We start from the raw sequence: 17059 nt of genomic DNA, 5'->3' as shown, positions 1-17059 counted from the left end.
TCTCTTCTCTCCTCAACAATACCACGACACACGATAACTTAAAATCATTCATTCATTATTCCTAAAAATTATAAATGCTCCCTCCCTCTACCTCAAGTTATTAGCTGTGTATCACTGCAATGACAAATGATTTTGTTAATCATTTATGCCCAATTTTATTATGAAAATTTTTGTTCTTTCATTTGCTATTTTATTAATATTGTTCAACTAGACTGTCTCACTCGGCACACCGAACACTGGCTCAATTAAGACTTTTCTGTATATTTCATTTTTTATGTGAATTGTTATTGCTTTTACATATGTACAGTAATATTTTAACTCTCCTCTCCTTCTCTCCTCAACATATCAACACTCCCTTGTTCAGTCTCAAGTAGCTAGGCGTGACTTCACTGCGGTTACATACAATTTTATACAGCTTTTATGCTAAATGTTATATTGAAAGCTAAATTTTATATTAAATGCTTTATGCTTTTATTTATTTTGTCAAATATTGTTATAATTAAACTATATATTGTAAATGAAAAAAAATTTAATACAGTTTGACTGGGAAGACCCAGTAGGCCGTCAAATACAAGTATAAACTAGATAATCAGTCAGTTCGAAGTACAAGCATTTGTTCGACAAACGATACAAAATTTTCTCGAAAATTTTGTTTGAAAAATGGAAATTTCAACATTAACATTCGACAAACAAGGTACCACTATATATATATATATATATATATATATATAGATATATATATATATATATATATACATATTAAATATATACATATTATATATATATATTATATATACATATAATATATATATATATATATATACCGGGATTTTGACGTAGGAAAAATCTATTTCTGGGTGATTGGCTCATGTCGCCCTATGAAAATATCCTTAAGATCATTATTTCTAGGTAAAATTAATCTAAAATTACCAGAGAAAAAATAAAATCAAGAAAAAGTCAGTAAAACTGACTCGCTCACTCTATAAAAGAAGTGTCGGTATGGGAATAGAGGCGAGTGGGATTACTACCACGAGTCATTTACCATTTAGACCTTCCGACATAAAATCCCCACCAGAGAGAGCTGATACTAAATGGTGATCGGCCAGGCTACTACTACTACTACCGACGCCACGGACAGCAGCGCCCTAGCGGTCATCCTTAATCTATGAACATCTTGTCCTGTAGGTGGGTAAAAGGAAACAGGTGGGTTTCATAGGGCGACACGAGCCAATCACCCAGAAATAGATTTTCCTACGTCAAAATCCCTTTTCTGGGCTCAGCTCGTGTCGGCCTATGAAATAGTACCAGAGAAACAGACAAGATGGGAATAAGGACAAATGAAACCCAATAGTAAAAAAAAAAAGGTAATATAATATAAGTGAATCAGGGACATTACAGTATACAAACAAAAGTACTTAAGGCTAACTTATACTAAACAATGGCATGGTAAAGAAAGCAATCAATATAAAGTACTTAAAATTAACTTATATTAGACATGGTGATACATAATAGTGTAATGGCAAGTAACAATATAGATGATTCACTTATTAAGATATTTACAAAATATACAAACTCATTGTGTTCTACCCTAGCATAAAAATAAGGGTAGAAACACTGAAGAACATTATATGTACATAACGTGGATGTCCCTAGCAAAAAAATAAGGGACAATCCACCAATATGATTCTAGCGGCTAAGGCTAGAGTATCCCGAGTAGCATGGCAATAGGGTGAGGCATGTTGGACGAGGTAGGTAGAAAGGAGACCTGGATCTATACTACAACTACTGTGCAGTATCAGGAGAAACAATGTTTTCCCGCTGCTACTGCAGAAAATTTTTAAAGATTCCAAGGACTTCAGGTAATGACGTTTAAAGACTGTCGGTGATTTCCATCCAGTATACTTTTTAAGATCCTCAAAGTTCATATGTTGGAAGTAATTAATTGAGGTGGCTACTCCTCTGATGTCATGTGCTTTTGGAAATGAATCAGGGTTGGCTTGTTTAATGAAGTAAAGGATCTGTTGTCTGATTCCTTTTCACTGATAAGGTGCCACCTTTTCTCTCATAAAGAGAGAACCTGAGGATCTAGAGGATGTACGAGATAGAAAGGCTCTTAAAGTTGATACTGGGCAGAGAGAAGGATCTTGCGGAAGTGGGATGACTTTCCAAGGAGCCCACCTTGCAAGGGGATCCTCATTTTTTGCTAAAAAGCTACGATCCGGGAAAGTAGAACTTCTCCTGAGGGGAGAAATTCCACATGACCCGCATCTCTGGATAGAGCCGACAGTTCTGAAATTCTGGCTCCTGAAGCCAGGCTTATCAAAAATAACGTCTTTCTAAGAAGCATCATGAATGTGCAAGACGAGTTGTCAGTATCTGAGGCTAGTTTGAGGACATCATTTAAGAACCATGAAACTGCAGTAGGCCTTTGAGAAGGTCTGAGTCTAGCACAGGCTTTGGGAATAGACGTAAAGTAAGATTCTGTTAGGTCTATTTGGAAACCCAACTGAAAGATTTTCTTCAAAGCCGATTTATTAGTAGTAATAGTGCTAGCTGCTAAACTAAACCTTTTTCAAACAAGGACCTGAAAAAGGATATAGCTAAGTTAAACTGTCATGGTTGTAGTGTTTGATTCCATTCAGGAAGGATGCTAATTTTTTAACAGCTGATGTCATATTGTCTAATAGTTGACTCTCTTTTGTCTGATTCTAGAAAGAGGATGTTTTGTGGATCAATGTTAGCATCTTTTTTAGCCGCAAACTTCATGAAGTCCATAAAGTTAGGGTCTGGAGAATTCCTGAGGAAGCGAACACAGTCCTCATTTGTACTGATTGCGACAGCTTGGGATTGGGAATCCGTTGAGGTCGGAGACCCAATTCCAGAAGCAGAGGATACCAGTTGCTTTTTTGGCCAGTCTGGGGCAATCAGAGCTACTAGTCCCTTGAAAGTCCTCAGCTTGCTCAAGTTCAAAAGAAGATTCACTGGAGGAAATATATAGATTTTCCTCCATTGATTCCTGTCTAACGACAGTGCGTCCGTGGCATAGGCCAGAGGGTCCAGGTTGGGGGCCACAATAGCAAGGGAGCTTGTGGTTCGCTTGTGAGGCGAAGAGATCTACTTGGAGGCCTGGGACTCTCTGGCATATCCACCGGAATGACCTGTCGTCTAGGGACCATTCTGATTCCAGAGGGACTGACCGGGACAGAGCGTCTGCTATCACATTTTCCTTACCCCTGCCAGGTGAGTTGTGGCGGACAGATGCCATCTGTGCTTGTCTGCTAGCGCAAAGATGGCTATCATGACATGATTCACGTGTTTGGATTTGGACCTCCTCTGTTGATGCAATGTACTACCACTGCACTGTCCAAAACTATCTTAGATGAGACTTCTTCGGGGGAAGGAGTCTCTTCAGGGTAAGAAATACTGCCATTGCTTCCAGGACGTTTATATGGAGCTGGCGGAACTGAACTGACCAAGTCCCTTGAACTTGTTTGAATTGAGAATATCCCCCAACCGGACAGGGAGGCATCCGTGTGAATGGTTAACACTGGAAGGGGATATTGAAGGGGTACCAATTTGGCAAGATTCTTCACTTTTGTCCATGGCCGGAGCTGGTTGCGAAGGATCTGTGGAATTACTGACAACTTGTCCCGAGATTTGACATTTGCTCTCGATCGCCAAACTCGATTTATATCTTTCAGCCTTGCTTTCAGGAGGATGTCTGTCACTGAGGCAAACTGAAGAGAACCTAGGATTCTTTCCTGGTTTCTCCTTGATGTTTGTTTGCATTTGAGAAATTGCCTCACAGACTTGGCTATTTCTTTTCTTTGACCACTGGAATTGACAGATTGTGGAAGACAAATCCCATTGGATTCCTAGCCACTGAAAATGAGACTCCGGAGTGAGTCTGGATTTCGATTTGGTTTAATCTGGAACCCCAGATGTTCCAGAAATTGTACTACCTTCTTCGTGGCTTTGAGACATTCCTCGACCGTTGGTGCCCAGATCAACCAATCGTCGAGGTATGCTGCTACCATTATCCTCTGAGTTCTCAACTGTTGAACTACCACTTCTGCTATTTTCGTGAATACCCTGGGGGCTACATTCAGACCGAAGGGCATCACTTTGAATGAGAACTTCTGATTTCCTAGTTTGAAGCCTAGGAATGGACGGAAGTGTCTGGCTATAGGGATATGATAGTATGGCATCTGTAAGATCGATAGAGGTTGTGACGGCCCCACGGGGAAGTAAGGTCCGTACCTGCGAGATGGTGAGCATTTTGAACTTGTCGCAACGAATGGAAGAGTTTAGCTTTGACAAGTCTAAGATTACCCTTCTTTTTGTTGAGCCTTTCTTTGGCACGCTGAATAAGCGACCTTGAAATTTTAGATGCTTGACTCTCGCAATAGCTCCTTTCTGAAGGAGTTCCTCCGCATAATCTGTCAACTCCTTTGATGGAACTTGATAGAATGATTTGATTAAAGGAGGATCTTTGATCCAACTCCAACCCAATCCTTTGGACACGATGCTCTGTGCCCATTTGCTGAACCCCCACCTGTGACGGAAGAGGAACAGCCTCCCTCCTACCTGGGAGCCTCACTGTTGTTGAGCGGGTTGACCTCCGCGCCCTCCTCTGAGTGCTTGCCTCTTGCAGCTCTTCCTGTGCCACGCTGGCGAAAGTGGCCTCTCGCCCTGCTACCCCTAGAGAACCTGTTGAAGGTTGGGTAGGCCTGGCTTTCATACATTGAATTGAAGGCCGGCGAGACTGCATAAGAGGTGGAAGGTTGACTTTGAGGAGACAACAGGAGAATGGGCTGTGCCTGCTTTGAGGTTGACGGCTGTCCCTGTTGTGTAACTGGGACGGCCTGAACGAAATGCTGTTGCTGCTGTTGTTTCTGGTAAGGTTGGAACCTTCTACCTGTCTTCTTTAGTTTTTTACCAGCAGCAGGGGCGGTCTCTTGTTTCCTCTTGGAAGAGATGCCCCATCTGGCTCTAAGGCTCTGGTTAAGCCTAGCAGCCTCGTGGTGCACCTCATTCACAGAGGCCTCTGGGAAGAGGTCCACACCCCACATGCTGGAAGCTAAGAGTCTATTAGGCTCATGCCTGATAGTTGCCTCCTGCAAGACGTGCTTTTGGCAGTTCCTTCTGGCTAAGAAGAAGTCAAAAGCATCGGCTTGGACCGTCTGGAGCTGGGATTTAGCCAGTATCTTGAACAACGGTTCTGTAGCGTAGGACAGGGCAGCCATCTCCGTAATGATAAGGGAGTTAAGAGACCTCCCAAATCTTGTACGGGCATCGTACTCTGCCTGAATAAGGGTATCAGGCAGTCTCGGAAGCTTCTCGCCAAACTGATCCATCACGCAGTCTGGCTTCAGCTTACCTACTGAGAAAGTGGCAGGTAGGTTCTCCCACAATTCTCCGAAGGACGGGAAGAGCGGAGATGTAGATTCCGCCTCCCTCAACTGTGGCATGGGCTCGTCTTTAAGGACTGCCTGAAGAGTCGCTTCTACTACCTTAGTAGCGAACGGAAGAGAAGCCTCCTCCTCCGTAGCGAAGATGGTAAAGGGACTCTTGATGCCTGGAGTTTGGTGTTGGTACAGTCCCAATCCTCCAGGCAGTGAACCCATTCCCGCTGTGCATGATCCCTACTATATAGCACAGTCTCTCGGGAGATCTATTCTCTCTATTGAGAGCAGTGACGGTCAGCCTAGCATACCCTATGAAAGGCTGAGTCAGTCCGGGAGGGTAGAACTCGAAGTCCTCAATCCTTCGAGTTCCACACTCCGGGATAGAAATTATGCCGTCCTTGAAGGGGGCATAAGCGGCCACTCTCCATGGGTTATCCATAGAGAAGGCTGGTAGGGATTCATAAGGAGGTAACTGTAAGAGACCAGTACCTGCTACAGGGGAGCTTGGCTGAGGGGCCTGGTTGAGGCCAGCAAAGCGGTCGTCATGCTCTCTAACTCGGTTAGAGAGGTCTTGGATAGACTGACCAGACTGGTTAATCGTGTTTGACAGCTGTGCAAACATTTGCTCAAACTTGGAGCCAAGAGAGCCAACCATCTCTCCCACTTGCTGCATCACTACTACTGAGAAAGTGGTGGGATCAAAAGAGCTCGGTCCCGCCACCCCAACAGGAGTTACCGGAGTAGATCCGGTAGATGCCGGAGAAGGCGTTGGCTCGGCCGGAGCGCGAGCCTTCTCCTTAGAAGCCTTGCTTCTAGAGCTCTTTGAATAGGAAGAGCTAGGCTTCGCTTTCACCGCGTCTGCGTAGGAAGTCGTAGACTTCCTAGCTGAAGAAGACGACGACTTCTTAGAAGTCGTCTTATGTAGGGTCTTCTGTTCTCTCTGTCCCTTCACCTTCGGGGGTACAGAGAGAGCGGGAGAGCGAGCAGGGATCTCAGATCCCGTGAAGCCTTGGAAGGAAGAGGAAGAAGGAACAGGGGAAGAAGATCCAGGAGCACCCAAGGAAAGACCTTGGGCGCCCGACACACCTACCTCAACCAACAAATCCTCTGCTCCTACCGCCATAGGCTCGATATTCAGGTCCAGGTTGGCCACATCTGGGACCGGCTCCTGCGTAGAGACGGACCCGAACGCCTGCTGCACCTCCTGCTGAATAGAGGCTATGAGTGGGGCTGCCGAGATGGGGTCCACATACCCCGTCGCCTTGCCTCCGGGGAAGATCTGGACGGCCAGCTTCTTGTCGAGCATATAAGGCTGGCCCTTGGCGGCGTTCTTCCCGAAGCCGCCCACCCAAGCCTTCAGGGTTGCCAGGGCGACTTCCTTCACGGCGGCAGCCTGGAAGAGAAGGCGATATGAAGCTTCTAGCGGCGGAGATACGGTTTAAAGAAGCTTAAAACTAAGGGTTAGTGGATGATAAGACGAAGAAATGTCCAGGAGTAAACTTACCCCACCCAAAAGCTGACTCACGAGGTCATAGCAGATGGTGCAAGCCTCCGGGTGCCAAACGATCAGTCCGTTGTGGTTGGTGGCACACGGGGCGTGGGTCCTACACTCTTCATGGGCGCAGGGGTCGTACAACGTCGCGTTGCAACCTGGGACCTGGCAGTTGGTAGCCTGTAAGTGGAGAGATACATGAGTATCAGGTCACACTTACAGCCTAACAAATACTCCGCTGCATGCCGGAGCATGTAAGTTAGATTAAACCAGAGCCCCGCTGTAATACGTGTGGTTAACTAGGCGGTTGGAGGAGGTCTGAGGCTACGCCGGAGACAGGAAAAAGATTCCAACCAGGAGTGGTGAGGAGCCATGAAACCACGACGGAGAACGACGGAGATAGTACATAAAAATAAATTAAAACTAAAAGTCACCGTAACAGTAAGGGTATATCCGTATATAATGAGGTATAAAACTTTCCGTCTACTAGAGGAGGTTGCCCGGGTAGGAGCGAGCTCTCCTCCGGTAGCGAAAAACAGGATATAGTAGGCAAGCAACAGACACCACTAGTAATTTCCCATCCCGCCCACTGGCGGAGCCAGGCGGACCTATAAACCGAAGGAGCCCCAGGCTTCAGCGGAGGCTCCGTCCGTTAAGGTAGGGGAAGGGTGGGACTGAGGAAATGGGGGGGGGGGGGGTCCCGGCGTAAACACGGCGGAAGAGAGAGAGGGGGGGGGTGGCCTACCCCCCTCCGTCGCTACTACTACCCGCTCGGTAACCCGGTACCCGAGACAACTGGTCGCCCTATACCCCAGCTGGTATGGAGCTCCAGGCCTCCTCGGAGGGAGAGGGAGGTAGGCTACGGTGGTTGTCGTGACAACCAAGGAGATCCACCAGAACCCCCTCCCTATCACCTGGTAGGGAGGGAAGAGGAAGGGTAAGGTGCTAAGGGACACGTGATCGCAGGTGGCCTAAGCCGCGATAGCAACACAACCACAGAGGGGCCACGTGAACCAGCCTGTACCAACACATGGCACAAAGCACCTAGGCTAGCCTAACACCCTAAATAACACTGATAATACATCGTAAAGGAGGAAAAGACACTTTTAGTAAAAGAAAAAGAAGCCCAGGAGGAGGCGAACTGATCCGAAGAACAGTCGACTGCTCAGAGCCAGCGGTAGCCGATGAAGAGCAAGAGCTGGGATGCTGGGCCAGAAAACACAGTATAGCCCAAAAATCCCAAATACCAAACTAAGAGAAAATGGTAAAAGGCTGTGTCCTAGCTATAAAAACGATGTAATAATACGATGAACGTAAATATAAAAAGCCCATAAGCAAAAGATGTCCCAGTATGGGAGACCGGGAAATCTTAAAACACGAGGCGGCACACGGCCGCCACGAGTCAACCGGGAGACCGTATATGACCTATAAAAAGGAAAATACTGGTCCCTGGAAGACTGAAATACCAGTAAATACTACTTATGAGGCACTTAACTTAGCCGAAGCAATTTGCAGCACGTGTCCATCGTTAATGGTTGATATAATCCGTGAAAAAAAAACACCAAAGGGAAAATGCACCTAGCGCTGTAAAGCTAAAGATTAAGGATGACCGCTAGGGGCGCTGCTGTCCGTGGCGTCGGTAGTAGAGTAGTAGTAGCTGGCCGCATCACCCTTTAGTATCAGCTCTCTCTGGTGGGGATTTTATGTTGGAAGTTCTAAATGGTAAATGACTCGTGGTAGTGATCCCACTTGCCTCTATTCCCATACCGACACTTCTTTTATAGAGTGAGCGAGTCAGTTTTACTGACTTTTTCTTGATTTTATTTTTCTCTGGTAATTTTAGATTAATTTTACCTAGAAATAATGATCTTAAGGATATTTCATAGGCCGACACGAGCTGAGCCCAGAAATAATATATATATATATACTATATATATATCTATATATATTATATCTCTCTCTCTCTCTCTCTATATATATATATATATATATATATATATATATATATATATATATATATATATATATATATATATGATAGATATATATATATATATATATATATATATATATATATATATATATATATATATATATATATATATATATATATACAAATCCAGGAACGTCAGTGAAGCTTTTACCTAGTAAAAGCTTCACTGACATTCCTGGATTTGAAAGGCTCTGTGGGTTTGCGCCCCGGTCCAGGCAAGTCCTATTATCGAGAAAAAAATTCCCCTTCGGTTAAGCATATATGAAAATATATTAATTCCGAGGTAGAGCAAATTAGATATTAAAGGACATTGTAGCTCAATATATAGCTATATATATATAAACTACATATATCTATATATATATATATATATATATAATATATATATATTATATATATATATATATCTATATATATGTACATGCATATATATACACAATATATATATATATAAATGTATATTAATATATATTATATATATATATATATATATATATATATATACTATATATATATATATATATATATATATATATATATATATATCTATATATATATATATATATGATACCTAAACCAGTTTCTTTTTGAATAGTATTATGCTAATGATGATGATACAGATGTGCACTATTGATGATATACTCGTAGCCTGTTTAGTAATTGTCTTAATATTGCCATATCTTTGAGAGGATAGGGACCCTATTTTCAGTTACTCATGGTAGTGCAGTAGTCATAGTTCTCTTTATTTATTGACAATAAAAAATTTACCTATTATGGTTTTTCCAGGTACCGATGCTTCTTAGAAGGGGAAAGTAGTCCTTGTTTTGGAGTTCATCTGGCGGTAGAACTTCAAGGAACCATTTCAGATGGTGATGATGTGTATGTAACCAGATTTGCAAAATCATAGTTATTATGTCATTTCTATTGTGATAATTCTTTTTATTCTACTGTGAAGAAAATTTCTGTATTGATATTAGTATTATTGAATTGATATATTTAAGATGGAATCATTCCTAAGTTTGAGCCCACTCCCATAAATGACTGTATTTTTTTATTTCTTTCAATTTTCATGTTAAATAAAATTGTAGTTCGTTGATATGATTAGGCTAAGATCAGTAATCATTATTGCTATTCAGCAAGGGAGCCAGCCTGACAGCTTTTAGTAGAGGTGTTTGTAACATTTTGAATGTAAGGAAAAGCTGTTCCTATTTTTCATCATAATACATGGTCAACATTGTTAATTTACAAAAGGTTTAGGGTAGAATTGAAGTAGCCTAAACTTGTGATATTCAGTGTCTGTTCATATCAAGCACACGATTGTCATTGCCCCATGCCTCTGTTTGAAGTGTGCAGATTTAAACATACTTAGCTGAAATTTAGTTATCTATGTAAATAAATTGTGAGATATCTCCCATCAGTAAAGTTAAGGCACTCAGACCTCTCACTTATCTTACTCGGTATAAAACCTAGGTCATAAATGCCAAGTATTTTGTACCTGTCTTGCTTGAAATAATTTTTCAGTTGTCATCCTGTAATTATTTTATATTTCCATTCTTCTCCAAAGGTTCCCCTCCTTTTTTTGTTATTTTGACACAATGTGACACTTATTTTATTGTGAATTTTCTTGATTGGTTTTTTGTCATCTTGTTTCATCAAACACATCATTAACATGGCCAACTTACACCCTATTGTTATCTTGCTTCATCATACACATCATTAACATGGCCAAATTACAACCCTATCACTTTAGACCGTGATTTTTCTTATGTAAATTGTATCTGTACTCAATCTACATTATTTGTGGCTAGGAATGGCTGATATTTATAGGGTGACCATTTTGATTGGGGATAGTGAAGAGAAACTAGGTTGGTGAAAGAATTGAAAATTTTTACATTAAATAATCACTCCAAAATTTCTTCCAATTTTAAATTTTAAGGTATAGGAATTATGATCATGGGTTAATTATAGACACTAGGGCCATTGCTTTAACTTAGCCAAGTTATGTATATTTTTTTAGCTTCATCTGCCACAGGTTAACTGTGCATCATGTTAACCAGTCATGCTATTATCATAGTCAAGGGATGTTTAGGATATAAAAGATATGCCATCTAGGTAAGGTAAAGATGTGTGTGATTTCATATAACTACATTCTTATAAAATAATGAAAGCACTATAAAATAATGAAAGGTAAAGCAAGAGTTTTAACTTCTCATTTTTCATAAAGATTACACATGAAAAATTTACTGAAATATTAACCAGTTCAGTATGAATGCCACTGATGTATCATTTATTAGTGGCATCTGAGTTTTAAAGTGTTTTTTTTTATTTGTAAGTATTATAATAATTGTCGAAGATACTGTTTGAACCTAGTTTTAAAGGTAATGAAATGTTTAAATAATTTTTTGTATTTCCAATATGATTAGCTTTGTTGTTGGTTTTTAGTCTCCGAAAGTGTGCTGTGCAAAACACTAAGTGACACCTCTCTCCTAGAGTCGAGGTGTAGTTGAGATGTTGAGGAGTCTTAATCCCATTAAGTGGAAATCACAGGCTAATATGTTTTCTTATCATACTATATTTTATAGCAATTTTAGGAAAGTATGTATTGGTTGCACACTTCAAAACTTCAAACTAAACATATAATTCAAGCAGGAATGTAAAACAAACTTTTGTATATGTAGCTGTAATTGTATTGTATTACAGTATTTTATTATGAATTTTGGGTTGTTAATAAACAGTTTCACTAATTTAGCTGTATACCTGTAGTTATAAGTTACAAGGAATTACAAGGATTAAGGTGTCTCAACAAAGACTTACTAGTCTATCCGAGGAAGCATCATGTGCTCACTTATCTCTAGGAGCAGGTCTTACTATTCATTCAGTGTCCTAATGATCTTGTCTAGCTTTCTTTTAAACTTCCACATTGTGGCTATTTATAACTTCTTGTGGCAGTTTATTCCATGTGTCACATATCTTGCATGTACAGAAGTTCCTGCAGTGAGATGTGTTATATCTCTTCAGTTCTAGTTTCCATCCATTATTTTTTGTCTGGTTTTTGTTTAATGAGAATAGGTTACTGTCTGCTTTCATTACGCCTTTCAGTATTTTGAATGTTGCTATTAGTTGTTAACCTATTTGACTGATGGATGGAATTAACTTTGTGGCTCTAGCTTGTACCCCTTCTAGTCTATTTATATCCTGTCGTAGTGTTGGTGACCAAAACTGTACTGCATATTCAAGATGAGGTCTAACTATTGATGTGTAGAACTGCAGCACTGTTTCCTTGTTTCTGTATTTGAGCTGCCTCTTTATGTATCCCACTAGTTTCTTTGCCTTCTTTTCATCTTTTACGCTCTGTTTTGTGGATTATAAGTCTGGTAATAATAACTCCAAGGACCTCTTCTAGTTCTACACTATTTATGTCATCCCAAGCAACATGTAGTTGGAATGAGGGTTGTATGTTCCAAGTTATAACACTTTACACTTATTATCCAAGTTAAAAGGATTTTGCCATCTTTTGGACCACTCCTATTTTCCTTAAATAATTTCTGAAACTTTCCACTGTATTTGGGTCTGCTGCATTTACCAAGTAGATTCCATAATACAAATAAAAGATGTCAATTGATGTTTTGATAGGTACCAATTCAATCTTCATTTACATACGTCTTTCAATAGTCATTTGTATTTTTTTTTTTTATTAAATTATTCATATACAGTAGTACAGTACTGTTCTTGTATTTTTTGTAAAAAATAATTTGGTAAAATTTGGATTTTATGGAACAGTAATAAGAAAAAAGGTGTGGTTATTTCGTGTATTTTTTATAGAATGTTTTGTTCATCTAAGAGTATGTTACCTTGATCAAAATTAAAGAAAAAATCGTAAATACAGTTTACTGTTTTGTCTTAGTTGCCCTAAAAGATAACTTTAATTCTTAAAGTTTTATGCAATACATTGGATGGTTAAAAATTTTATTGGTTTTACAGTATATGTTAAGTAAATACTGGATTTTTGTTTTGTGATATGGGAAGCATTTAACTTTCTTTTTGCATAACTGTCGACAAACCATTACTTCATTTAGCTTGATACCTGAGCTTAATGTGGGCATGCTTATACATATTTACAAAAAGAAAATCATGTTACTATAAATGGGAGATTACCCTCCTTAAGTAGCATTAGGCACCTAATATCTCTGACATTTTCTTTGTCCGTATTGTGGTATAGTATAGTTTTGCTTATATTCCCACTCACATTCTTATTTGCTTCTTTTCAGGTTATTCCCAGGATGTTACTGGCTTTCTCTTTCTTGCTTATTTTGTGTTGTCTAGTGATTCTCAGTCATTCTCCTTCAAGTGTGCTGAATTTCTTTTTAAAGTAAGTTGGAGTATTTTGTGTTGTTTACTGATTACTTTCACTCATTTCCCTTTAATATTTTTGTCATATCAAACATACACCAACTATGTAACATTTATTAATTTTTCAGGTAATATTTTACACATTTTAATTTTTTTTATAAATTTAACCATACACCATGATAACCATCGTTTTCAATTGAAAGTTATGCTTATACAGAAATTGATGCGTAGATTAGTCAAGGCCTTTCTAGATATACCATGGTAACTTAGTCTGGAAAAAGTAATGTCACAGCATCTCCCAACTTGAGATGGTAAATAAAACTACATAATTATAGAAAAAAGTAAAACTGTGCTTTTATTTTAATATGCACGAAAAACTATGAAATAAAATTGTGATCCACAATATTAATGGCAACTTATGCATAAACATGAAAGCGTGGGACGTGTACTCACCTAATTTCCATACAATTCTATACAGACATACATCATCGCTATGTACCTAGTGATGATGTAAGTTGCTTAAGGGGGCCGGCCGGCTAATGCCATTCTTGAAGACAGGACTTTGATATTCATACCACTTTATAAGGTGACTTGGGACATCTCCAAACCGCATGTGATTTTTGCCTCTAACCTTCGGTTTTGTGACGCCACAGCGATTTATCCCGAAAATAACAATTTTCAAATTCTATTTACTCCCTTGATATTTAATATTAAGACCTGGGATTACTACCATATATAGACCGGATGTAGACCTCCAATCAAATGAGGAGTTTTTTTTTCTAAAAGTAATTTTTTTGCTAGATATGAATTTTTCATTATGGTAAAAAAATAAACCCTATAAATTAGGAAAACAAAATTTAAAAAAAAAAGACGAAACAAAAATTGGAAAAAAGGGCTTCATTTGATTGTTCTATAACGTCTTTCTGAGTTATATACCGAATTCCAATGTTATAGCTTTAAAACTAAGTGAGAAGATAGATTTTGAAGGTCATTAACTATAGTTTTGAGATACGGGCGTTCAAAGTTTTTCTTCGTATTTTTATAACGGCAATGTTAATAAATAATGATTATTATGAACGTATATTTCTTTTTTGTGTATTAATAAACCAAAACTATTTAATTTATCATAATTTAATCATAAATTATGATCCCTTTGCTCATATATCGTAGCTTGGGGCAACTCTCTCTCTCTCTTTCACTAACTCGGATTATTACAGCAAATTTTCTTCTTCTGTATGTTACCTAGATGTTTTCTTAGTATTTTCCGTTTTGGCATGATGAAATTCCTGCCAAAACAAAAATAAACAAACGTAAATGCAAGAGAATGTCAAGAGGTGAAATTCGAAGTTGTACTCTCTTTTTACAAAGACAATGTTAATAAATCATGATTATTATGAATTTCATATTCCTTTTTGGCTATTAATAAACAAAACTATGTTATTTATCATAAATTAAGATCCCTTTGCTCAAAGATCGTAGCCTGAGGGACAGTGTGACGTGTGCTTCAGGCAAGACGGGGACGTTTACTTACTACGCAACCCTCCCTCTCTCTCTCTTCACTAACTACGCTAATATCGCATATATTATGATATTCTGTAATCATATTAGAGCGAATTTTCTTCGTCTTTATGTTTGCGAGATGTTTTCTTTGTTTTTTCCTCATTGGCATGATGAAATTCTTGCCAAAACATAGATAAGCTATTTAAAAAGGAAGCGAATGTCAGAGGTGAACTCGAACGTGTAGACTACTTGAAGTTTGTGCTCACACTGATCTTGATACTCCCCGAGTCCACTCTGCGGCCCACGGAATCTCTACAGATGCCATTTCTCACAATTTCTTTGACAATAATTATCAAAATTTACGATAACAGAAGAAATATTGCATTTTCTTGTATGGATGAATGTTTTAGGCTTATTGAGTTTTGTTTACTAATTACCCTGTAACTACGAAAGTAAGAGGAATTTTGACGAAATATTTTGTATACATATTCTCAATTGCCATATGAAGCTCCATGAATTTTTTCATGACTTCATTTTTCGCCCTATACCCCCATATATAGGGGTTCCGGCCGGCCCCCTTAAGACCTGAAGAGGTAGGTGAATGCAATGAAGGTTTCCTCGGTTGTTATGAAAGAGTACAAATCTATGGTCCCAACACTGTATGTTTCACACCAATGAAAACATAATCCCTAGGCTAGGTGTTTCTGCATACTACATGATAAAATTGCTGTAGTATTTAATTTAAAAGAATTTCTTTTGGTAATATTGCATTATCACTGACTTCCATGTCTGTCTGTCTCTCTGTTTTGGTCGAAACTTGTAAATCAATTTTTGACCTGTTCCCTTTGTCCGATGGACTTGAAATTTTGCAGGGTTACTCAATCCCTGAGACAATAGAACCTTCCGTGATCAGTAGGTCAGCAATGACCTCTAGTGACCCTACTGTGTCCTCTCACGGTATTTTATAATTTGTATGAAACTACAAATTTTTCACACCTTCTTTGACTTGGTAGAATAAGTTAACAACTACAAATTTTTCAAACCTTTGTTGGCTTGACAGGCTATCACATTCATTTTTTTTAGTTACAGTTATAAATTGGTTACAATTTCTGTCAAAACTAAAAAGTATAAGATAAAAATAATTTTTATAAGACACCAGGATTTTCTTACAATTAATCATGTCTACAAAAAATAGAAGTGTAGGTGCCAAGCATGGAAGGAAATGCTACAAGAGATAAAAAAAAATATATTTCTTTTCATGTAGCATTTCCTTCCATGTTTGGTGACCACGCTTTTGTTTTTGTAGACGATTAATTGTGAGAAAATTCTGCTGTTTAAAAAAATAATTTTGTACTTTTTAGTACAGTTTCAAAAAATTATTTTGTACTTTTTAGTGCTTTTTAGTAAAAGCATGTTTAAAAAAAATTGAATTTTTTAATTTTCATATTTGATTGAAGCATAACAAACCACGATGAAAGCTAATATGTATAGGAATCTGACTTCATATGCAACCAGAATATAGAGACAGCAGTTATAGACTAAGAAATTAGTCAGTATTCCATGTTTCACCCTATTGACTTTATTTTGATAAAGTTCAATATTTAATTTATTATTATAGTATGTTCACTTTTTGTTTTAAATTTATGTACCTTAATAATTTCAAGTGAAAAACAGGTCATGTGAAACATACTATTCTTCATCGTCAAGTTATTTTGCCTTTTTTCCTCAGTTATGTTTTAACTGAAATAAGGTTGTTTGCTTAGGAATTAAGTGAGGGTTAGATATTAACAGAAGTTCCATTAATTTTGAACCTGTGAACAGGCAGTTTCTGTTTTTATGATAAGCAAATTTTTGGAAAACTAACTAATTTACTTTGTAAACTGTCCCTATTTCTGGTCAAGATCAGGCAATTGTATTTGATTCTGGAAGAATATCCCTTTCTTGGTCTGTATAGATTAATGTATTGGGATAAAGACTTATCTTTTCTAGGTGAGCCCCCTTTATAGGCATGTGGTCTTGGATTTTGCACTTAACATGTGCTGTAACCATCTAACCATGGTGTAGAGTCAATAAAAACCCTCAGTCTGGGGTCCTGGGCAGAAATTCTTATTGCCAAGTGTTGTTTCTTCCCATAAAAACAAAACATTTTCTAGCACAGATGGTGCCATATTACAAAAATTGTCACTGCTACTAGTACAGTACTATGACCACCAAATTCATGCTCATGGTGTATGTTGGCAACTTTTGTTGTTGCAACACTCCTTTTCTCCCCTTAACAACCCCAAACCTCTTCACCAGTACCACAGCCCTCTCTGA

The 17059-nt window shown here is 38.6% G+C and overlaps 1 protein-coding gene across 2 annotated transcripts in view; it reads left to right on the top strand.

Moving 5' to 3' along the window:
• LOC135208473 (mitochondrial amidoxime reducing component 2-like) overlaps positions 1-12784 on the top strand; it is a 112781-nt gene extending 99997 nt beyond the window's left edge. For both annotated transcript variants that reach the window (XM_064240699.1, XM_064240700.1), the window contains exon 8: positions 9680-12784. In XM_064240699.1, the coding sequence (XP_064096769.1) occupies positions 9680-9800 (121 nt within the window). In that variant the 3' untranslated portion in view covers positions 9801-12784. The remainder of the gene's footprint in view (positions 1-9679) is intronic.
• Positions 12785-17059: the final 4275 nt, after the last annotated feature.

This window comes from Macrobrachium nipponense, chromosome 35 (genome assembly GCF_015104395.2).
Source record: "Macrobrachium nipponense isolate FS-2020 chromosome 35, ASM1510439v2, whole genome shotgun sequence".
In the NCBI taxonomy this organism is placed as follows: Eukaryota; Metazoa; Arthropoda; class Malacostraca; order Decapoda; family Palaemonidae; genus Macrobrachium; species Macrobrachium nipponense.
Note: the sequence above shows the minus strand (reverse complement) of the source record. Positions and strands in the feature narration are given on the sequence as shown.